At 35.8% G+C, this 25336-nt stretch overlaps 1 protein-coding gene across 8 annotated transcripts in view; it reads right to left on the bottom strand.

Moving 5' to 3' along the window:
• AKAP7 (A-kinase anchoring protein 7) overlaps nucleotides 1–25336 on the bottom strand; it is a 169003-nt gene that overhangs the window by 80039 nt on the left and 63628 nt on the right. For all 8 annotated transcript variants that reach the window (XM_044002905.1, XM_044002907.1, XM_044002908.1 and 5 more), the window contains one exon: nucleotides 19693–19805. In XM_044002905.1, the coding sequence (XP_043858840.1) occupies nucleotides 19693–19805 (113 nt within the window). The remainder of the gene's footprint in view (nucleotides 1–19692; nucleotides 19806–25336) is intronic.

Here is a 25336-nt window from a genome sequence, read left to right as displayed (position 1 = left end):
TATCCTCTTCTCTATGCTAATTTATTTCTCTTTTTATCCTTGCTTCTCTTTGCCTTCTTCAAACTCTCAAAAAAATCCACCTCTAGGCCCTCTGTTTTTATTATTTCTCTCTCAATACCCAGGCTATCAGGATACATATGTGACCCACCATCATATAACTCTTATGTATCAAGAAGAACTTGAACTCTATCCTTCCTGACTCTAAAAGTACCTTGCTTATCCATTATACTGCTCTGTCACTGACAAAACTTTAATCTGTATATGAATAACAATTGTATTTAAATGTATCTGAGAAATATTGACACATGTGGGAGACATTGTCTATTTACTTTATAACAGGCATGTTCGCTTATTTAAGAATTTGTACAGAGTTGATACAGAGGCCTCCACAGTCCCACAGAAGTTTGTGGCTCACAGAAGGGAACTGTTCATTTAAAACATTGAGTATTTTTATAAGTACTATTTGGAATCCCCACAATGAAACTGTAACAGCTAAAGAAACAATTAGAAAGGAGATACTTTCTATTAGAAGTGGGAGGAAAAGATAATGATTGACTCAGCCAGACTATCTATTGCTGTTGTTGTTCAATCATTGCAATTGGACCTGACTCTGTGACCCCATTTAGGGTTTTCTTGGCAAACACTGGAGTGGTTTGCCATTTCCTTCTCCAGCTTATTTTACAGATGAAGAAACTGAGGCAAATGGTGTTAAGTGGCTTGTACAGGGTCACACAGCTAATAAGTGTCTGCATCCAGATTTGAACTCAGGAAAATGAGTCTTTCTGACTCCATCCCTGGTACTCTATCCACTGCACCACATACCTGCACCCTTGATTCATGAAGGGGGTAGTATCTGAATTGAACCTTAAAGGATGCATAATGTTTTGATCAGCAGATATGGTGAAAGAAAAGTATCACAGATGAAGAGAGCAACCTCACTGAAGGTACAGAGCTACAAAAATTAAGGACATAGCAAAGGTACATGTAAGGAAGCAGGTGGAAAATCAAGGTAGTGTATATAGTGTCATGAATATCGAAAGAAAATTTTCCACCAAGTGCTAAATGCTGCAGAGAGGACAGAAGATTAGAAATGAGAAAAGGTGCCTGAATTTGATGAGCAAGTCATTAGTGACCTTTGAGAACAAAATTTCTTACAAACATTGTTCACATGACTCAGGTTTGCTCAGGATTATAGCCCTAGATCCCACCATTGGGATCATAGGCTTAAAAGTACTACAGAGTTGTGTTTTTTTCAAGTTTAATCTATTGTCACATTCCCTTATACAACAGTCTGGATTGGCAGTCTAGTAAAGCCTATGGACTTTTTCCCAGAAGAGGGTTTTTAAATATATAAAATAAAATACAAAGGAAACCAATTATATTGAAATACAATTTTAAAAATTCACAAACCCATGTTCAAGGGTCTTGACCCTCAGTTATAATTCTTTTCAGGATACCTAATCTTCTAGTCTCCAGCCTCAGGCCGAGTTGTCTTCCCCAGGTTCGTACAGGAGTAAGGTTTTTTCTTGCTGTACATCTCCTTGCTCTGAAAAATTCTTCTAGTGGATTGTTTTTGTGTTCTTTGATATAAATCATACTAGACATTCTCTGCTCTTTAATCTCCAGTTCCTTTCTATCAATAGCCTTTGTTTACAAACCTTGCCTTTAGATCTGCCATTTTTTATGTTCTCTATAGTTTCTTCCCTCTCATTTCCTTTCTTGTTTTTTCAGCTCCTTTTCCCTAATCTTTGTCCCCAATCCAGTTTCTCTGGGTGTCCCTCACTCATACATGGTCTACCCAATACTCTTCCTCCTATTTAGAACACTAAAGTCCTTTATAATAACTCTGCTCAGAAATTGATTGGAGATAGATGGATAGGTAGATGGATGGATGGATGGATGGGTGGGTGGGTAGGTGGATGGATAGACAGATATCTGCATTTAAAGTTAGGTTCATTTATTCCTGATGGATATGTTAAAATTCTCAAATAGTTCACATTTACATTTTTACTAAGCTATTTCCTCTCCCCTCCTCTGATATGTATACCATCAATTTATAATGATCTACCTATGAGTTTTCAAGAAAAAGAACTATTTCTTCACAAAGTTGCTTAATAAATATTGAAAAACTGACTAGACAAATGAAAGATTGACTTTTTTTCTGGCTTCACTCATTACAGTCTTTCTGCCCTCCAAACAATCCCAAGTGTCACCAAAATTACTCCTTTGGTATTTTGATTATAACACGTTCCCTAAAATTCTCTACTGTCTTCTCATTAGTCTGTATTATCAGGGACAGACAATTCACTTAGTCATCAAAGCCCTCCATCAATCAGGAACTTGACTTTCTTGTCTGTTCTTTTCAAGCAGCTTTTCTTAAAATTCATTTGTTCCCCCTGCAAAAGTGTATTGAATATTTGTCCATTCAATATTAGGTTCTTTAGTAAAGCTTTCCTGATTCCCCCCAAACCAGATTTAATATTTCCATTCTACAATCCCCTACTATGCCTTTTACTTCTTTTATGATAGTTATCACAGTCTACATGTAAAGTTACTTTGTATATTTTACCTTTCCCACCAATTTTTAAGCTCCCTGAGCAGAGCCCTTATTTTTTTCTTTGTATTCTCCTACTCCCTTCAGTCTCCCATGTTTATTTCACTATGAAAATTTGATGAATGATTTAATGTGCTTGGCCTATATTTCTTTAAAGACACCTTCCTTAAAGTTCTGGTTCCTTGAATAAAGAGAAAGCAGGTGGTTTGGGGGTTTTTTTGTTTGTTTTAAATCTTTCTGGTCTGAGACATGACCTTCCAAAGGATTCCCTTCATTTTGAACACTCTCAGTTCAATATAGGTATGCCTTTCTCCACCTTTACTCAGCATTTAGGCCCTAATGAGATCCATGAGAACAGGATCCTTTTTTCTGGGTACATATTGAAAGCAGTTGCATCGGGAGTTTTAGGATCCCAGACTGCCAAGCTATTGTCCCTTAAAGGCACTAGAATGAATAGAGATGCCATGTTGGCATGCCTAATTTAAAAAAGCTTGCAATCTATTTTATTTTGTCATGGCAGTGACGTATCCTCACATTTCCCATTTAGCTTCTGTCTGATAATTTTGTTCCTTGTAGTTTTAACTTTTCTCTCTCTTTTATTCACTGAGTTGTCTGAGTACAACATTAGGATTGACTATGCTAAGAGTCTCAAATTTGGTTGTGCTATTGTTCTTCAGATTTAGCACCATGGTTTCAACCATTTGCCTATATGTACTCGAATCTCTCAGCAATAACAAAGTCTAGTATATTTGACTATTTGGTATCTAGCATTAAGACTCTAATATTGCATTAATACCCTTAATGCAGACCCTAAATTAAATGTAGATACCAATTACCTTTGTCATAGCTTTCCTTTGCCAAGAAGGTACCAGGCAATAACCCTCTAACAGGGAAAATGGTAGGTATAATTTAGAGATGCTATAAAAGGTACTGAGAAATTGGTGGTCCTTCTTGTCTCCTTGGAATGCAAGTTTCCAATGGGTATGGACAAAACTATAAGTCAGTATAGCTACACAATCAATATCTTAAAGATGTGTAAATAAATACTTAAATATTAATGAATGAGAATTTGGTCATGATATTAAAAACTGCACATTTTGCAGCTACAATTTTTAAATACCAATGTAATATTGAAAAATGTTATTTTGCTCAATTGTCAATGACACTAATATATCAACACATTTCAAAATTTAAAACTTTCAAGAAGAACTATGACTAACAATAAAATGAGTCATTAAGAGTTATCAGGAGGAAATCTGTCAAGAGTAAAACACTATAAGATAATGGGCACAGGCTGCAATTAGGATGACAACATTGTAATTCACTCAGAAACAGGAGCATTTTATATCTGAACTCTAAAAATACAGGCTGTCATATTTATGGTTTGAATGTACAGCATTTTAAAAAATTGTATAAGATAATTTAGTGAAAAAAAACAACTCAATAATCCATGAAATCAGTTTTATTCCATTCTTTAGGTATCTACTGTCCTATGATGAGTTTCATAAGTGGGAAGAACATTCTAAAGCATTAGTAAAACAATCCAGACAATATTTATAAAATTCAATCCAAAAACAACTATAGTTTCATTATTAGCTACAGTTCATGGACCTTAATCTTAGTTTTCCCTCCTTACCAGAGTTAAGAAATTCTTAACTTAAAGGTCCATGAACTTGTTTTTTCTTTTTTAATATTTTGAGAACCACAGTTCAACATAAGTGGTTTCTTTTGTGATCTTATGTAATCTATTTTAGTCACTTAAAAGTATTATTCTGGGAAGGTGCTCATAGGTTGAACCAGACTGCAAAAGGGTTTTATGACACAAAAATGGCTAAGAACTCCAACTTTAGTTAAATCCTACAAGAAAATAAACTTTCATTCTATTTTATTTTAGTAATATGCCATTTTAATTTTTAAATTAACAAGTGTTTTAAATTAGTGTCCTGAAAAAGCCTTCTCTAATGAAAAAAAAATTAAGCCCACAATACAAAGCTGTATAGTCAAACAAAGATATTCCCACATTAGCTGTACAAAAATGTACTCCTAGTTTCTCTCAGGACATGAGTGTTTTATCTTCATTCTTTTGGATTAGTGGTTTATCATTGTATTGACTGGAGATCTAAAGTCTTTCAAAGTGTTTTTTCCTTCATAATGTTATCATTACATACAATATTTTATTTCTGTTTGCTTCTCTTTGCATGAGTTCATAAATGTCATGTGACAAATGGTAGGAAAGGGGCTTGAAGTTGAGAGGAAGAAAGCAACTGAGAACAGGCTTGACAAAGCAGAAAAGGCAAAAACAACAACATATTTATTGACTTTACAAAAGAAGAGCAACAAAAAATATCCTAATTCAGATCACAAAGTTCTTCCCTGTTTCTTCTCAACTTGTTCATTTCATCATTTCTTATGGCACAATCATATTCCATTATATACATGTGTCACAATTTGTCTAGTGATTCACCAATTGGAAGACAACCCCATAGTTTCTAATTTTTAGCTACCACAAAATGAGCTATTATAAATATTTCTATACATATAGATCTTTTTTTCTTTTATTTTCTTTCTTTGGAGCATAAAACTAGAAGTGGTATAACTGGATCAAAAGGTATGCCAAACTTGGCACCTTTCTGGGCAAAGTTCCAAACTTCTTTCTAGAATGACAACCAATTCACAGCTCTACCAACAGTGCTATGGTATATCTATTTTCCAACAGCCCCTCCAACCCTTTTACTCTAAAGATCTATATAGGGGGCAGCTAGATGGTGCAGTGGATAAAGCCCTGGAGTCAGGAGTACCTGAGTTCAAATCTGGCCTCAGACACAACACTTACTAGCTGTGTGACCCTGGGCAAGTCACAACCCCAATTGCCTCACCAAAAAAAAAAAAAAAGATCTATATATACTCCTTTGATAGGGAACCAAATAATTAACAAGACCTGATGGGCAAAAGTTTGTAACTCCCTTCCCGTCCCCTTCTATTAAATTTTGGAAAATGAAATCTTTGGCTCATCCAACTCATTTACACTGGGTTGATTTTATGTTGCCAACTTATCTTCTGATTCAGAAACCTACAGAACCAATTGTTTAATTCAATAAGGTAAACTATTCTAAATCGAAATTATGTAGGAAAAATACTGTCACCATACTTGATTACAAGTTTTACTGTGACTCTGGGCTAAAAACAATTACTACCACTTAATTCCACGATGAGAATTCCCAATTTTCCACAATTTCACAGTGTTCTACTATATCCTCAACTAGTATATGAAAATGAAATTATCTGATGCTGGGCATTTCAAAATGTCTAATGATAACTCGATAAAGATTGTTTTGTCATGGGATAAGAGATTGTACTGATAACTTCATACTATTATTAATTATGCTGAAAAGCACAATTTGAATTTCCCTGGATATTGCTTTGTTCAATCTCTTCACACCCTATTCTAAAATAACCAAAGTTCTTAAATTGCCCCTTTTTTGCCTCAGTTATCAGAGGTCAAATTATCATAGGTTTAAAGCTAAAGAGTTCCTTATAAGCCACTGAATCCAATCCCTTCATTTTACAGATGAGAAAACTTGAGGCCTAGAGAGGCTTACTTAAGCCCAGGGTTACAAAGCTGGTAAATGTCTTAGAACTCTGGTCTTTCTTATCTACTACTATGCTCCTCTCCCTGATACCAAGGTGTGCCAGTAATGAAGGAGAAGCAATAGGGCTTGAGGGCAGAACCTAATCGGGGGAGGGGGTCCTGATTAAAATGAATAAAACAGGAAATTGTGTTTTGTCAACACCAAATCCAAAGACCAAGTGGGAAGTGGAAAATGAAGTCTATCATAACAAACTCCAGCTCAAAGAAAGACACTGATGAGATGACAGTTTATGCCACAACTTTCCATGTGATGTTGAAAGAATTACACAATATATATGTCATCCTAATGAGGGAAATTGTAGCATCCTGGATATTTTTTTTTTTTAAGTGAGGCAATTGGGGTTAAGTGACTTGCCCAGGGTCACACAGCTAGTAAGTGTTAAGTGTCTGAGGCCGGATTTGAACTCAGGTACTCCTGACTCCAGGGCTGGTGCTCTATCCACTGCGCCACCTAGCTGCCCTGTCCTGGATACTTTTATTCAAGGATCTAGTTCATACCCTTTATCTAACCGCTGGAGTGGAGTTTCTAAGTTATAAAAATCTGAATTTTTACCTGGAAAGCCAGAAATATCATAATACAGAAATGAAATCTAAATTATGGAAATCCATCAGAGGCAATATAAAAGGGCAGATGGTGGAGCTTGTGAGAGGACAGTCCCCATCATCACTTTAATGTTTTCTGTGCTGAAGTGTTTATGTGGACCCAGGTTGATCAAATTGAGGACCAAGACAAAGGGATTCTCTAAGCTTTAGAATGTGCCTTCCATCTCTGATGTCCACTGGAAAAACAACAGGTCTGTAAGCATAAAGGCTGAGAATGAAGTGATGGTAATATCCCAAGGCCATGGAATTTCTGTAGATATTTTACTTATACAGAGCTCCCTAATAATGTAGCTTCTACACTACATGGATCCCTCCTTACTGGGTACAGAACACCTTTCTTATGTCTAGACACAAATCAAATTCCACCTTCTACATAAAGCTTCTCCCGATTCCCCCCAACTGCTACAATCTATTACTAACACATATTAGCAATCTTGTATTTGATTATATTCAGTCTCTCTGTATTTACTCTGTACATACATGTTCTCTCTCATCAGAATGTAAAATCCATGAGAGTAAGGAGCATTGTATCATCTTTGTAGTTGTATCTACAAAACCTAGCACAGTGAGTGGCAGATAATATGTGTTTAATAAAAGCTGATTAATTTTGGGCAGCTAGGTGGCGCAGTGGATAGAGCACCGGCCCTGGATTCAGGAAGACCTGAGTTCAAATCCGGCCTTAGACCCTTGACACTTACTAGCTGTGTGACCCTGGGCAAGTCACTTAATCCCAACTGCCTCACCAAAAAAAAAAAAAAAAAAAAGCTTACTGATTGATTTGATTAACATATATGGATGTTTTAGTGCCCTTGATGTCCCTAGTTATTGTATATGTTCTTCCTTAAATTGGCACTTCTCCAATTTAACAAATTACTGATGATGATATAAGTGATGGAGGATAAACCAGACCATATTAGAACACTTCGTGGGGTCATTGGAAAATATGAAAGTGTTATCAAGAAAGATCATGACACACATACATGCTCGATCTAGCAGATCTTGAAATAAAAGGTTTAATGAATCTCTAAGAAGCTACCACATACGCATTCAAGTGTATAATCCAGTATTCAGAGAGGATAGATTAAATCTAGAAAGTCATCTTCCATTCATTAGCTTTCCATATTTGCACCAGATTTTGTGCCTTTTACAGGCGAACTGGTGAATATTACTGCCCTTACCAGCAATCAGTGGCACCAGCCATAACTTCCCACTCTTCTTGACAAACAGTACTGGGGTTTTGGCAGGAAACCTGGAGGACTGGATAAACCCCTTTTGTTGATTATTAAAAAAAACTACAGAAGAGCAGCAGCCTCTAACCTGTGGCAGCATTCACCCATTCCTGCTTGTTCTGCCTTTTGGGAACAATAAAACAAGTCTAATTTCTCTTTCACAGGACAGCATTTCAAGTACTTAAAGACAATTGTCATGTTTTCTTAGTCTTTTTGGCTCCAGGTTGTTTCTCTAGTTCCTCCAACCAATATGCATCACATACATTAAATTGGATCTTCACCATTCCAGTTTTCTTTCTCTACTTGGACTCTAAGTTAGCAATGTCCTTTATAAACTTTAGTTCCCAATGTCCCTTCACCATTATGTCATGCAGCTTGTTAATAAGTCTATCTTCCAACTTTATGCCATCTTCAAATTTGATAACAATTCTATCTATGACTTTATCCAAGTCACTGATAGGAATGTTAAACAACAAGGGCCAAAAACAGACCTAAACAACTGGAAGTCTCTTTCTAAGTTGATATAAAACCATTAATGACTACTCTTTGGGGCCAACCATTCAACACACTCTGGATCCATCTAATTGGACTATCATATAGGTCCATAGCTCACCATTTTTCCCACGAGGAAAGCCTAGGATAATTTTCCAAGTTATTTTCTAAAATCTGCTTCTAGCATTTTATTAAATACACATTCAAACTGCATACAAAAGGATAATTTCTCTGTCTTGATGGTACTAAAAAATTAGCACTGAAGAGGAAACTTTGATTAGCAGTCTCCAGAGATGGCCTATGACTTCTTTTTATGCTTCTTTTTTATTATCATAAAAGTATTTTTTTCCAGTTACATGTAAAGATAGTTTTCAACATTTGTTTTCATAAGATTTTTAGTTCCAAATGTTTCTACCTCCCTCCCTTCCCTCCCCCCTCTCCAAGACAGAAAGAAATCTGATATAGGCTATATAGGTACAATCACATTAAACATATTTCTGCATTAGTCATGTTGTGAAAGAAAAATCAGAACAAAAGGGTGTGTAATTTAAGATTCTAAATGTGGATTCTAATGTGTTCCCCCAGTTTGGGGGAAACTGACTAAAAATCACTGATAAAACGAGTTTAGGTTTTCAAGGGTTTATTGGAAAATAGAAAGAAAAAAGATTGAGAACAGAATTCTAACAGTCTGGCATTCCTATCTTTCCTCAAATCTCCTGTGAAGTCCTCTGCCGCCACCACCATCAAGTCCGGAAGCCAAAAGGGCCCGCGCTCTCTGCGCAGGCTCCCTTTCCTCCTTCCTGTCTCCTCCCAGACCATAGGAGGCTCCTCCAGTTGATTGGCTGGTAGACTTGATAGACAGCACCCATGAGCAAGCGTCATTTCCTGACGCCAAGGAAAAGCCACAATGCCTCTGAGGCATTTTCCTCATGGTGGAGCTCTCCACAGCAAGTCTCCAGTAGGTGGCGTCATTCCAATCATTACAGTCCCCCCTGTTGTTCCTCAAGAAACAAAATGTTTCCTTGACGGAACAGTAAAAAGAATATAATAACTATTGCTAACTAATAATATGTGAACAATAATATAGAAAAGGAAGAGAGAAAAGTTTTGTCCAGAGGGGCGACAGCATATAACTAACTACTTAAAACAGAAATACATACAGGATAAAATGGAGATAATTAACAGACAGAAGGTGCTAGCATTAAGGGGAATCATTAGAAGCTTTGCGTACAAGGTAGGGATGAGAAGGAGGCCTGGAACTGATGAGATTTTACAAGATAATGGGTGATATCCCAATAATGAGCTTCCTGGGGCATGGGGAAAAAGTCTAAGAACTCCCAGAGTAGTAACAAGTAATTTTTCTAATATTACAAGTTGCAAAGCAGTTGATCTGCATCAACAGAAGGTGACAGAGAAAAACCTGCCCTCCCTCAAACCAAAACATCTGGGACCCTCTGAAGCTTGGGACAGAGAATTCTCTCCATCAATGAAATCACAAGTCTTTACCTGCCACAACCATATTTTTTAAACCAAGTCTCTTTTCTCTCTCAAATTCTTTGATTTTCCAAGGCTAAGAAAATCTATTATTCTGTAAATTGTCAAAGACAATAACAATGGAACAGTCAAAGTTGAAGGGGCTATGAGAAAGCAGACACACAATACACTGTAGTAACTGAATTTAGCCAATAATTCTGGTTAGCAAATTGAAGTTGTACAAGAAAAAAATCACTACTGTCTATATCTTTTGACCTGGAGGTCTTATTACTCAAACTATACCTCCAAAGGAGTCAGAGAGAAAAAGAAGGTTCAATATACATTAAAATAAAAACTGTCTTTATAGTAACAATGAACTGAAAACAACATTGGTACTCCTTGCCTGGGGAATGTCTGAAAAAAGACAAATGCAATAGAATGTTATTATTTAATAAGATGGGCAACTAGATGTTGCAGTATATAGAGCATTGGGAAGACTCCTTTTTGTGAGTTCAAATCCTGCCTCGGACGCTTACTAGCTGTGAGAAAGTGGGCAAATCACTTAGCTCTGTTTGCCTCATCTTCTCATCTGTAAATAAGCTGGTGAAGAAAATAGTGAACCATTCCATTATCTTTGCAAAGAAAACCCTAAATTGGGTCACAAAGAGACACACCTGAAATGACCAAACATTTAATAAGAAATGACAAATATGAGGAATTAAAAGAAACAAAGACTATTTATATGACCTGATGTGGACTAAAATAAGCAGAACCAAGAAAACAATATTTGCAATGACTATAATAGTACAAAAGAAAAGACCACCAAAAGGAACTGAGTAACTGAAAAACCAATGCAAGTCTTGTAGTACAGATAATTCAACATACTCTTTGCCTCATGGAAGAGAGGCAGGGACTACTGGGATAGAAAGTTAGATATCTCGTCATATGTAGTCACTGTATCAGGCATTTTTGCTTAAAAAATTGGAGGGGGGGGGGTCACAAGGGAGGGTTCAGAGAAGGAGAAAGGTAGGGGAAATGACTGAGGTAAATACAAATAGGCAGGTCTAAAGCAAGAGACCCTGGTTGATTGTTTTAAAAATAAACAATGGTGTGTGGTGGATAAAGGCCCAGATTCAAATCTCAGAAAAACAGGATTCAATCTCCATCTCTGAAATCAATAAAACATATTAAAATGTTTTAAAAAGAAAAAACAACCCTGCTACAGCACCTACTAGAACTGAGTAAATCACTATTTTAATTCTTCAAATGCATCATAAATCTATGTCCAAAAATCCTAGAAAGTTTATGTGTTAGCAGAATCCCTCTGTCCATAACAATGTCACATGTTATTTCTCAAGGAGGCTAGAAAAGCAATGTAATATGGATTACAATGTACAATGTAGCAATGTAATATGATTAGAAATTGGTGTTTTTCTGCCACCGTGTGTCAGCAAATAGTTCTAGCTAACCAATTTACTATGGGGCTTACTGTGGAAAATAGAAAACCAAGGACTATTTTTTAAATTGAATGACAAAAATAAAACCACAGGTAACATATTATAAGAAGAATGAAGCAAGACTTAACTTCCTTTTTTCCCTATATACAAGTAACAGAAAAACCATATAAACCATATAGACTCATAACTACAAGAAGTATTAGTTGATCAGATACCTCAATCTAAAAATTACTGTTTCCATTTACCTGACAGTAGTCAGAACTTTGAAGGCACAGAGATCATCTAGTGATCCAATACCTCCCCCATCCCTTTCACTGCTATTCAACTAATAATAATAAATAATAATAAATTCAACTAATTTATTAACATGTCATCTTTTACCCCCTACCACTCTAGAATCTCATAAATCTGAAGATCCATTGTATAATGATGTTCTAATATACTAAATGAACTTTCTACATTACAAATCAGTCAACAAGTATTTATTAAGCACTTATTATAACTGGCAGGTTTTTTTAAGTATGGGAGATTCTTGGGCATGTTTGAAAGCCATGGGGAAGGAACCAGTAGATAGGAAGAAGTGAAGATTAGAAAGAGGAGGGTTAATTAAAGATTCAATCTGCTGGAGAAAAAGAAAGGGGATGGGATCACTAGCACATATAGAGGGGTTGACTTTCTCAAGGAAGAGGAGCTATCTCATCACAGAAGGGAAACTTAAATGAACATTTAACGCTAATTAAGGTACCCAAGAACTAGCTAATCACAGTAACTTCAACATGGCAGCAACATACATAAGTAAATTAAAAAGAAGCTTAATTTCCATTAGAAATATTTTATGGTTGTTCTAAAATGATGCCTTCATCATTTTATCTTCGTTTCATCTTTACAAAAGTCTTTTACTTAGTTAATAAAATAATGTTTACTGATACCAAAATTACAAAGTTGAAGCCTATCCTATAGGATATGGACATTCCCACTCATTGATTCGAGGACCAAAAAATCAAAATCAAAACAAGCAAATAAACAAAAAAACCCCCAAAATACCTCATGACTGTTTCAGAAATGAGAACTGTCTCCAAGACAAACTGGTTGAATTCAATTCAAGTTAGGAAAAGCCACCTTCTGTAAGCTTATAAAAATGAACCTGCTTAGCCTTCTTTTGTGAGGGGAGGGTACCAAAGGGATGGAGAAGCTTAGGGGAATAGCATACAGGATTTGATGTGCTCACCCATAAGGAAGGGTTATGAAAACAGAATTTCACAACCCAAGATGTGGTGGTAGCTGAGAAAGTAATGAAGTGTTGTAGAGAAATATATGAGAAGTAAAAAGATGGCAGTGTATTTAGGACCCAGATGAGCCCAGATCCTCCACAAACAATGCTGTAAAGGCTAACAAGGCCCAAGTTTATGAAGCAATAAGGAGAAATCAGTTGTAGACTCTTCCACTCAGTCCGTGACTTCACAGGACTGGCAGAATTCTGGGGCAACCCTGAAGAAGGTAAAAGCAAGAGTAGGTAGAAGGCAGGAAAGCAGCCCCACAGATTTCAATAAATCATTAAGGAAAATGTGCAGAATTCTTAGAACCAGAGGGCAAAGTAAAAATATAAAGAATCTATCTGTTACCTCCTGATGGAAATGCCAAAATCAAAACTCCCAGGAACATCATAGCCCAAATCCACAGCTTCCAAGTCAAAGAAAAATAAATAAACACAAATTGGCAAGAAATAGTTAAATAATGAGTAACAATTAACATAACACAAGATTTGGCAGCTTCCATATAAAAAGGGGTAAATTTGTAAGACAATATTGCAAAAGGTTAAAAGTAAAGCTTATAACCAAGAATAATCAATCCAACAAAACTAAAAATAATCCTACAGGAATAAAAAAAAACCATTTAATGAAGCAGAGTATTTCCAAGCATACCTGATGAAAAATCAGAACTAAGCAGATATTTTGAAATGGCAATGCAAAAGCTAAGAGAAAAAAGAAAAGTACACTCACTACTATGTGTAGATGAACTGTTGAAATACTAATAAAGAGATAAGAAACAAAAATATCTTCTTAGAACTCTAATATCTTCAAGGGTCAGAGAGAAAGGAAAAAAAAATAACAAGAAGGCCTGTAGGTGATTTTGTTCCATTTTAATGGTCTTAGGAGAAGACATAAAAGGGAAGTATAAGACACTATACTAAAAGAAAAGAGGGAAGGGAGGGAAATAAATATTAGATCAAATTAGGGCATTAAAAAGTAGAATATTTAAACACAAAAAAAGTAGTGAGAAGGGAACACTACAAGAGGACAGTATGGAGAGAAATAGAGAATTAACAGTCACAACCATGAAAATGGATGGGAAGTACTCACCCACAAAATGAAAGAAGATAGTATAATGGATTAGAATGCAGAACCCAACAATAAGCTACTTTTGTTTTTTTGGTTTTTTTTTTAGTGAGGCAATTGGGGTTAAGTGACTTGCCCAGGGTCACACAGCTAGTAAGTGTTAAGTTTCTGAGGCCGGATTTGAACTCAGGTACTCCTGACTCCAGGGCCGGTGCTCTATCTATCCACTGCACCATCTAGCTGCCCCAATAAGCTATTTTTAAGAAACATACTTGAAATATAAAGATTCACAAAGGGTTACAAAAATGAGAAGATGAAGCAAAATCTATTATATTTCATCTATACTCAAAAATGCAGGAGTAACAAACAATTTGGGATTAAGGCTATAATAAATATGATTAAAAGATATAACCAGAAAAACTATATTATGCTTTAAGGCACCATACATAATGAATCAATAGCAGTATTAACTTACATGTACCTAACAGCATAGCATCTAAATGTTAAAGGAAAAGTAAATCAAAGTTCAGAAAGAAATCAATAGCAAATCTATAATAGTAAGGAAACTCAATAAATTCCTTTTGGAGCTAGACAAATCTAACCAAAAGATAAACAAGAAAGAAATGGATCTGACCAGAACTTTAGAAAAATTAGAGACAACAGATCTCTGGTGATTACTGAAGGGAAAAAAATCAGTTGGTCAATAATTTTTTTTTTTTTAGTAAACACCTACTATGTAACAGGAACTTTATTAAGAACAGACATACAGAGAAAAGCAAAAGGCAGTCTTTAACCCTCTCCAATTAGAGAGAAGAGATTTCCTCAGCAGGGTAATGAATAACAGAATCTATCCTTCTAAACAGAGGACAATGTTTTTTTATGATTATGTAAAATATTACCAGTTGTCATTTTGTACAAGCAAACTTAATTAAAAGAAAAATGAAATAGCATACTTCAGTCTGTTCCATCAATATCAATTCTTTCTTTGGAGATGGATAGTATGTTTCATCAATAGTCCTTTGAGATTGTCTTGGATCATTGTATTGTTGAGAATAGTTTTCATTCAAAGTTCTTCATCAAACAATATTGCTATCTCTGTGTATGATGTTCTCTTGGTTCTGCTCACTTCACTATACATCATTTCATATGTCTTTCCAGACCTTTCTGAAGTCATCCTGCTTGTCATTTCTTATAGCACAGTACTATTCCATCACCATCATATACAACAATTTGCTTATCCATTCCCCAATTAAATGGGCATTCCTTTGATTTCCAATTCTTAGCCACCACAAAAAGAGCTGCTAGAAATATTTTTGTACAAATAGGTATTCTTCTCTTTTGGGGGATGTCTTTGAGATATAAATCTAGCAGTGGTATTGCTAGAGCAAAAGGTATGCACAGTTCTATAGTCCTTTGTGCATAGTTCCAAATTGCTCCCCAGAATGGTTGGATCTTTTCAGAACTCCACCAACAGTGGATTGGCATCCCAGGTTCCCCACATCCCATTCAACATCTCATATTTTCCATTTTTGTTATATTTGCCACTCTGTTAGGTTTGAGGTGATACCTCAGAGTTGTTTTAATGTGCATTTCTCTGATCAATAATGACCTAGAGCATTTTTTCATATGATTACAGATAGCTTTGATTTCTTTGTCTGAAAACTGCCTGTTCATATACTTTGACCACTTATCAATTGGGGAATGACTTGTATTTTTATAAATTTGACTCACTTCTCTATATATTTGAGAGAAGAGGTCTTTGTCAGAGATATCTGTTTCAAAAATTCTTTCCCAGTTTTCCACCTCCCATGTAATTGTGGTTACATTAATTTTGTTTGTGCAAAAGCTTTTTAATTTTATACAATCAAAATTATCTTTTTTACATTTAATTTTATTCTTTATATTTTCTTTGGTTCTGAATTCTTCCCCTGCCCATATATCTGACAGATAAATGATTCCATACTCCCTTAATTTGCTTATAGTATCATCTTTTATGTGTAAATCATGTACCTATTTTGACCTTATTTCAGTATACAGAGTGAGATGTTGGTCTATAGCTAGTTTCTGCCATACTGTTTTCCAGTTTTCCCAGCAGTTTTTGTCAAATAATGAGTTTTTGTTCAAAAGCTTGGATCTTTGGGTTTATCATATACTAGATTACAATAGTCATTTACTGTAGTGTAGTTTCTATCTATTCTATTCCACTGATCCACCTCTCTTATTTCTTAGCCAGTACCAGATTATTTTTATAATTACCACTTTATAGTACAGTTTGAGATCTGGTACTGCTAGACCACTTTCTTTCGTTTTTGTTGTGTTTTTTTCATTGATTCCCATGATATTCTTGAATTTTTGTTTTTCCAGATGAATTTTGTTATTTTTTTCTAGCTCTATAAAATATTTTTTGATAGTTTGATTGGTATAGCACCAAATAAAGTAATTAATTTAGGTATGATTGCACAGGACAATTTCTTAACATTAGTGTTGGAGATTGACTCACTAATAATCTCAAGTTCAAGAGTGAAAAGTCCTGGCCTTCTAGGAAGAGAAGTGGAGTTCCTAAGCAGCATTCTTTTTCAATAAAGAAAAAGAAAGTCCCTCATGTACCCTGTAAAGGACCCAAAGCCATGACATGGGGTGATAGAAAATCTATACTCATAGGAATACAAAAGTGTTGTTCTGCTAATACTTCTCTAATTCACATCCCTTTCAAGGGCAGCTTTTGGGCTATTTTGAAAGCTTTATGGTTTTTATATCTGTTTATGATGTTTTATATATCTGTGAGTCCTCTGTACCTTCTGAGTTTCCTCAATCAAGACTGTCCTTTCCTGATCCTCATTTTTTACACTGAACGCTTATACAGGACAGCTGAAAATGCTTTTGAGGAAACAAATATTTAGCTATATAAAAGCTGTATTTCGAAATCTTCCAAAGTAAATTCTAGGTACACACAGTGATTTGATCTTTTGTTTCTGTCCCTAAGACTAGACTTGATCTCTGTGAGCCCCAGGCTTTAGGGGTCCTAGGCCACTGGTGGCATGTATGTGTCACTATCTAAAATTGGTACTTAAAGATATTGGAAAAGTAGCATGCCACAGAGGACTTGAGATACGAGGACCAAGGTTCAGGTTTTGCCTTCAATTCTAAGGCTCAAGCAACTCTCTAAGAAAGTAAGTTATGGGGGGGGGGCAGCTAGGTGGCACAGTGGATAAAGCACCAGCCTTGGATTCAGGAGGACCTGAGTTCAAATCCGGCCTCAGACACTTGACAGTTACTTGCTGTGTGACCCTGAGCAAGTCACTTAACCCTCCCTCATTGCCCCACCAAAAAAAAAAAAAAGTAAGTTATAGACAGGTTGTAAACTGTATACATGGAGGGGGTTTTCACACTAACAAAATGATACATCCTTTACGTATTGACCTAGAGCAGAGGTTCTTAACCTTTTTTTGTATCTTATATCCCCTCAGATAATATGATGAAGCCTATAGATACCTTCTCAAAAATTGTTCTTAAGTGAATAAAATAAAATATATAGGATTACAAAAGAAACTGATTATGCTAAAGTAGAGCTACCAAAATATTAAAAACAATAAAAAACAACTGCATGACTAAACATGTACAACCTATTGTAAGGGCTAAAATTCTAGCTATACTATCTAAAATCTAATGAGTGCTCACCAATAAATTATAAGCTTTAGGCAGAATATTTAAGTGTTTAAGTATTTATTAAAGAGCATTAGGATCAGAGAGAAAGGTAAAAATCTAACTATTTCTAAGAGACCCCATCATCTGACCTACCATGGTGAAGTCAGGAACCAAAAGGATCCAACACTTCCTGTGAAACTGGGAACATCTCCCATCCACACACGCACACATAGCTCCAAGCTAATTGGCTGGTAGACTTGATTGACAGTACCCACAAGCAAATGTCACTTCCTGACGCCTTCTCCTCATGGCAGAGCTTTCCTACAGTAATTCCCCAGCAGGTGGCATCATTCCAATTGTTACACTATATTGAATTGCTTGCCTTCTCAATGGTGTGGGGGGGGAGGGAAGAATTTGAAATTCAAAGTTTTAAAAATGAATGTTAAGGAGGCAGTTTGGTGGCACAGTGGATAAAGTACCAGCCCTGGATTCAGGAGGACCTGAGTTCAAATCCAGCCTCAGACACTTGAGACTTACTAGCTGTGTGACCCTGGACATGTCACTTAACCCTCACTTACCCACCAAAAAGAAAATTAATGTTAAAATAAAAATAATTAAGAAAAAATAAAACAAGCTCACAGACCTCAGGTTAAGGACCACTGACCTAAAGTTATTAAAAGATCCTGAAGAAAGCCTCTAATTCAATGAAGTGGACCCTCTATGGAAGACCTACAGAACATTGGGCAGCTAGGTGGCACAGTGAATAGAGCACTGGCCCTGAAGTCAGGAGAACCTGAGTTCAAATCTCACCTCAGATACTTATCAACTGTGTGACACTGGACAAGTCACTTAAATTAACCCCAATTGCCTTAAACATCTGGGGCCAATGTATCTTGCTATTGGACTCAGATGGCTCCAGAGGAGAGAGTAAGGTTGGTGACCTTGCACAGTCTTCCCTTACTTAAATCCAATTCAGTGCAAGTAATGACATCACCCCATCATTACTTCAGGTACAAAGGCAAAGAACAGCAATAGAAGGACATGGACAAAGAACATGTAGGATAGGAAAGCATGGAAGGGTTGTAACATGCACCTAGGAAAGAATACCCATATAGAGGCTGTTAGAGATTTTTCTAGTTAACAAAGCTTATATTTTCATCATGCCAATGTTTTGTTTTCTGAAAAGAGAGATGATTTAGGCTTTTTAAAATGCTGCTATTCCTAATATCTTAAAAGTATATTTTGGAGGGCAGCTAGGTGGCGCAGTGGATAGAGCACCGGCCCTGGAGTCAGGAGGACCTGAGTTCAAATCCGGCCTCAGACACTTAATACTTACTAGCTGTGTGACCCTGGGCAAGTCACTTAACCCCAATTGCCTCATTTAAAAAAAAAAAAGTATATTTTGGGGGCAGCTAAGTGGTACAGTGGATAAAGCACCATCCCTGGATTCAGGAGGACCTGAGTTCAAATCCGGCCTCAGACACTTGACACTTACTAGCTGTGTGGGCAAGTCACTTACCCCCAATTGCCTCCCCCGCCCCTCCCCCCCCCCAGCCAAAAGAATCTAAAATTCTCAACAAACAAATCCCAGGATGACTTCAATAGGATTTTTGCCCTAGTAAGAATTGCTGATGTGAACATAGGGAAAATTTCTTGCTAAATGAACATGAAGTTTTAAATGCTGAATTGTGGATTCTAGAGCTCTTCTGGGAAATATAATTTATTGATAAATGTCTCCAAAGGGCTATCTCACTTCAAATTCAATATTGGAAATACCAAAAAAAAATCTTAAACTGAAGATATTACTGACACCATTTATTTGTTTAAGTTTAAGACAACTAGTAAGAGGATAATCCAATTGAAAGGAAAATGAAAAGGAAAATGAGCAAAGAAGTAATGTCAGTTTGTTTTAATAAAGCATTCCAGATTATTTGTCATTAAATGTTGGATAAATAATTTTTTATTGTATACTATTCTAGAAGAGTGCCTAAACTGCATACTATTCCAAAATAGTATCTTTTAAAATAATTGAATTTTTTCAGTCTTATTAACAGACAAAATGTAGGGCTGTATTTTTTGAATATTCAAAAAGTGCTTATATAAAATAAATAATCTTCAATTTATTATTTACAGTCTGTATTCCCAAAGTCCCAATGAGTTCAAAGTAGGAACAAAATGAGAATTCTTTAGTAGAACAAATGTTCTTGATTTGAAGAACTGCGAATTCATCATTTTTTAAAAAATGCAAACTCACCTTTCTTCGGAGCTCTGGTGATCTTGACAGTTTCATGAAGGTTAGATGGGGTTTGAAACTTCTGTTTTCTCCTGCCAAAATACCCTTTGCTTGAAATGTTCTCTTAGCTGCCTCTAAAGAAAAAAAAAACAGAAATATCTTATCATCTATGAATTGTGATATGATTTATAAAAGTACCCATTTATTTCTTATAAGGATATTCTGAAAAATTATTTTCTATTTCTGGTAAGTTAAAAGTAATATCTGATTTATATACAATGAGCTCTGTAACAAGAAAACCTCATTCTGATATTTGTAAAGCAAAGAAACATTTATTTAAAAAGCTAACCATCTACATAAAGTAGTTGTTGATTCAATGTGATACCCAAATTGAATGTCAATGAGCTTAATAAAACATCTATTTAGGTGGTCAATTCATGTATTTGATTTATATCTGTCAAAAAGATTTTTCTAGAAAATAACATTTTAAAACCAATGCACAAAATTCCTATTTAGTGATATTGTAAGAAAAAAGAGCATTATTAACTTTTTAAAATGGCTACTATATATAGTACACATCTGTCAATGTAATATTAGCCTAACACAAAAGTACTGATGAATGCTGTCCTGCCACAAAGTAAAACAAAAAATTGCCTACATCTAAATGTAAAAAAAAAAAAAACGCTGAAAACTAAGTAAGTTGAGTCTGTCTACAAGTCAGCTGTATAAGTCCTTAATCTATATCAATTTTCTCATCTATAAAATTAGGCAGCTGTTAAGATTTTTCCTAGCACTAAGATTCTATGCTGTTTTCAACTACATTATCCATATCTGATTGAAAAGTAAAACATACTTTTCAGCTTAAAGTTCTGTATTACTTAACAGTGAAGAGAAGCATTTTAACTTATAGAAGACATCCCCAAAGTCAGTATAATTTTAAGCTGTAATGGTGTCAGGACACTATTAGGATACACCCTGTTTTCCAGAGCTAAAGCCCAGCAAGCAAGCTGTGCCTTGAGCTTGACATAACAACAGTCTTTTGCGCTCACCCTATGGATGAACTCAGCCACAGCAAAATCCCAGCATTGTTTCACAGCAGTACCAGATGTTCTCTGAGCTCAGACAGGCAGCGGCAGTACCCATGTTCCAGTTACAAAGCCCTGCTATGAATCAAACTTGTCTCATTGTTACTGTTACCCACTGTTGTCAGGGCTACCGCTCACTGCATAGCCACTGGTATATGTGTTGAGATTTGCGCACACTAAAGTGGTTTCCCCACTGGCAGGGGGTGCAGCATGTGTCTAGTTCCCCTTAGGAAACTAGTTTTCCCTTAGGAAGGAGGATTCCATTTGCAAGCTGTTTCCCTCATAAACAAATAAAACTTTTGTTTGATTCCTGACTCTCCTGTCTCTTGCTTCCTCTGCTCTGGCTCCAGGTATCCATATGTCTGTTTGACAATAGCTTTACACTGCACTAAGAGTTTTGGGACAACCTGTATTAACTCCTTATATGACCACAATCTTGAAGAGCTTCTTTGTTGTTTTCTCTGTAAGATGGCAAATAATCGACTTAATTGATTTTTTTCTTTTGACTTAAATGATTATTTCACTCAGATAATAATAACACCTGTAAGAATTCCCTTACATCTAGCAATAACAGGAGCTCAATGAGCACTTATTGACTGACTGAATATTAAAGGGACTGACCTAGAAGATCTAATGTCCCTTCCAAGTCTAACATTCCATCATTCTACTATGAAAGTAAATTACTTTGTCATGGTCTAGAAAGAAAATAACCAAGAATTAATTCCAAGTAGTTTAGAAGTAGTTATTGTTTTATTTTAGGAAATGAGATCACAGTCCAACAATCATTTTCCCCCTTTACCTCTGCATGAACCTGGCCATATATCTCAAAACATGAGTGTATAAAGTAATCATCAGTCAACAAACATTTAGCATCCATTATAGACCAGGCACCATGGAAAACACTAGAAGTTAAAACAATTCCTGACCTCAAAGAAGTTATATTTTATAGGGGGAAACAACACATGCTTGTGCAAATTTACATATTTATAAATTTTATATTCATATATAAGTATAAACAAAATCAATAGAAGGTAAAACACTAGCAGCTATAGGATAGGAGGGGGTCAGCAAAGTCTTCATGTAGAAAGTGTTGCCTGAGCAGAATTTTGAAGGAAAAGGGGATTTCCAAGAGGTAGAGGTAAGGTGGGAGTGCATTACAGGCATATAGGAGAGACAGCCAGGACAAAAGCACGGATAGGATACAAATGTGTTATATTAAGAATAGCAAAAAAGCCAGTCAGGCTTGAGTATAGCATCTATGAAAGTGAATAATATGTAAGAAAAGGCTAAATAAATGGATTCAGGCTAAGTAGTAAAAGTCTTTCAAAGCTTGAGTTTGTACTTGATACTGCAGATAATGAGGAACCACAGAAGTTTATAGAATACAAGAGTAACATGGTCAGACCTGTGATTTTAGGAAAATCAGTTTGGCAGCTATGTGAAGGTTAGATTAGAGAAAGTAGAGACTCTAAGCTGGGAAATCAATTAAGAAACTAATTAGAGGTTTGTGTTATGTGTAATTGAGCATTCTCCTACTTATGTAAAAGTAGTTCCCAGAGTCATAACTAACAATTCTGGCACCAAGGGTAAATGTCACAAAATACACAGGAGAGAGAGGAAAAAGCAAACAGCATGATAAGCATTCTCAAATAAAATTTTAACAAATTCAGTTGGAAGTTAGAAAGGGCCAACAGGCTCCCATCAGGGGAGAGATTCTCAGATCACTGCCCTGTGTCAGAGCTAGAGGGTGGAAACAGAAAGACCCTTGGATATCAGACCTTGGGAATTCCCTGGATACACAGGGCCACTGCTGGGGAGGTGTTCAGAAAGTCCAAAGAACAGTAATGGGCTGAGAAGAGTTTACCTGGAGCACGACTGATGAGTGAAGAAAACCATTCTCTGGTAGAGTTCTATTTTAAATATTTTTGCTAAGTGCTAAACATAATTATTTACACCTGTTGAAGGAATACAACCATCTAAATTTTGGTAACTTGGGACAAAGATCCAGTTGCTTCATGTTAATTGTACTTCTGGGACCTACTGAGCCTCAATCATGGAAACTTTCTAACATTCGATTTAAAATAGTAAAAGAAAACTATGCTATTGGAGCTATTAGATCCAGAGTCATTCTTCCATCAGATATTACTACAAAACTGCATTCTCTTAAACCACTACTCCCATACCAAGTCTTTTTTTTTTTAAGTGAGGCAATTGGGGTTAAGTGACTTGCCCAGGGTCAACACAGATAGTAAGTGTTAAGTGTCTGAGGCTGGATTTGAACTCAGGTACTCCTGACTCCAGGGCCGGTGCTCTATCCACTGCGCCATCTAGCTGCCCCCCCCCAATACCAAGTCTTAAAGAAGTATGAGTAGCTACAAACACCAAAATATTGAAAACCACCGCTTTGTGGTAATAAATAATAGGAAAGAAATGAGATGTCCATCTATTGGAGGATGCCTCAACAAATAGTGATACACGAATGTAATGGAATATTAATGTGATATAAAAATTGATAAGTATGACAAAGAGAAGCATGAAAAACTTACATGAAGTGGTACAAAGTGAAGTAAGCGGGACAGCTAGGTGGCGCAGTGGATAGAGCACCAGCCCTGGGGTCAGGAGTACCTGAGTTCAAATCCGGCCTCAGACACTTAACACTTACTAGCTGTGTGACCCTGGGCAAGTCACTTAACCCCAATTGCCTCACTAAATTTAAAAACAAACAAACAAACAAAACAAAGTGAAGTAAGCAGAGTCAGGAAAATACACAACTACAACAATGCTAATGAAAAGAACCATTCCAAAATAACTGAAACAGAATGTTACAAAATTATAAAAACTAAGCTTGACCCCAAAGAAGAAACATGAAAAGATATCTCCACCTGCTCCTCTGCAAAGGCCCGAGTCCACAAATACAAAACATAGCATACAATGTCAGATCTTTCCTATGTGTTGATTGATTTTAATGATTTTTCTCCTCTTCCTCTTTTTATCTCTTTGAATCAATCAAGAATTGCAAAGCCAGTCCAGAGCTTCAAGGACCTAGGATTGTATAGAGACTTATATTATCTTATGAAGTATATCTACTTGCAGTAAGCAGTTCACCTACATCCTATGGCAGGTAGCAATGTTTCCTAGGATAAGGACCATGAATTTGAAAGGATTACAGTTTATATACTCTTCCTGCATCACTTTCCCTTGTTCAGTTTCCTCATCTATTTACCAAAGCAAGTTGTTGAGGGTCAATCAGCCAATAAGTGCTAGGATCTGATGAGATATATGTGAAAAGAGGTAAAAAAAACAAAAAACCATGAACATCAGTTATTTCACATTCTTAATCTGGAAAAACCTGTTATCTTAAGTAACAGATTCAAATGATACACAACTAAGACCTGCCCCAAATTTACATCTTTTTTTTTTCTCTCATCTCTTCTCTAGGGCCAAGCTCCCAGGCTACTTTCATTGTGTTAAATAATATTTTATTTTTCCCCAATTATATGTTAAAACATTTTTTAACATTTTAAAAAAGTTTTGAGTTCCAAATTCTGTCTTTCCCTCCCTCCCTCTTCACTCCCTTCCCTGAGATAGTAATACCCATCAAACCACCAAAAACATGTTCTAGAACTAGAAAAAATAATAATAAAATCCAATTTCAAGAACAAAAGCTTAATGTTATCAAGGAAATCAATGAAAACAATGTGAAGGAAGGTGGTCCAGCTATACCAGATCTCAAACCATATCATGAAGCAGTAGTTATCAAAACAATCTAGTACTGGCTAAGAAATAAAGTGGTGGATCAATAATTACATCTTAATCACCTCTAAGGCTCTGTTTTCAGAATCAGAATTAGAATTCCTAGAAGAACTGGAAATAATGAAGAATCAATATCTTCCTTAGATTTTGATTTCTTTCTGAAGCCATATCCCACATAGAAAGCTTTACTGGAAGAGATGGATTTTCTGCGAGTTTTAGTGAACTATATCCAATACGGAAAACAATGAAGCTAATATACTGAGAAGCATCAGGAGAGGCATGGTATCTAGGAGTAAGGAGGAATGAATCCCTTTGTACTTCATCCTAATCCAACCACATCTGGAGTACACTGTTCAATTCTGGGAGTTATACAAGATCATGCAATATAAAGATCAGTTTAAAGAACAGGACTATTTATTTTGTTCACAATTGCTGTTTCTCCCTTTCATAAAACTATTATTTTTCTTGTCTACTTTTCAGCTTATATGAAAGATGGGTTCCCTCCAGTGGCAAGGCAATTAACAGAAACTGGTCAAAGTTAATGCATACAAAATTCCTTAATCGTCCTAAATAACACTATATTGAATTCAAACACTTAGTGGGAAAGTATTTTTAATTTAATTATTTCTTCTTTATGTCAAATGTCACAACTTTCCCAACAATTCAGTATCATGAACCTAGAAGAGATAATGCAATGTTTCTGATAAAAATTTGTACTTTCAAATGGCGTAACAACACAATCTTTTAAAAAAAAATTTTTTTTTTTTTTGGTGAGGCAATTGTGGTTAAGTGACTTGCCCAGGGTCACACAGCTAGTAAGTGTCAAG

The sequence above is a fragment of the Dromiciops gliroides genome, chromosome 4, assembly GCF_019393635.1.
Source record: "Dromiciops gliroides isolate mDroGli1 chromosome 4, mDroGli1.pri, whole genome shotgun sequence".
NCBI lineage: Eukaryota > Metazoa > Chordata > Mammalia > Microbiotheria > Microbiotheriidae > Dromiciops > Dromiciops gliroides.
This window is presented reverse-complemented; position numbering and strand designations above follow the sequence as displayed.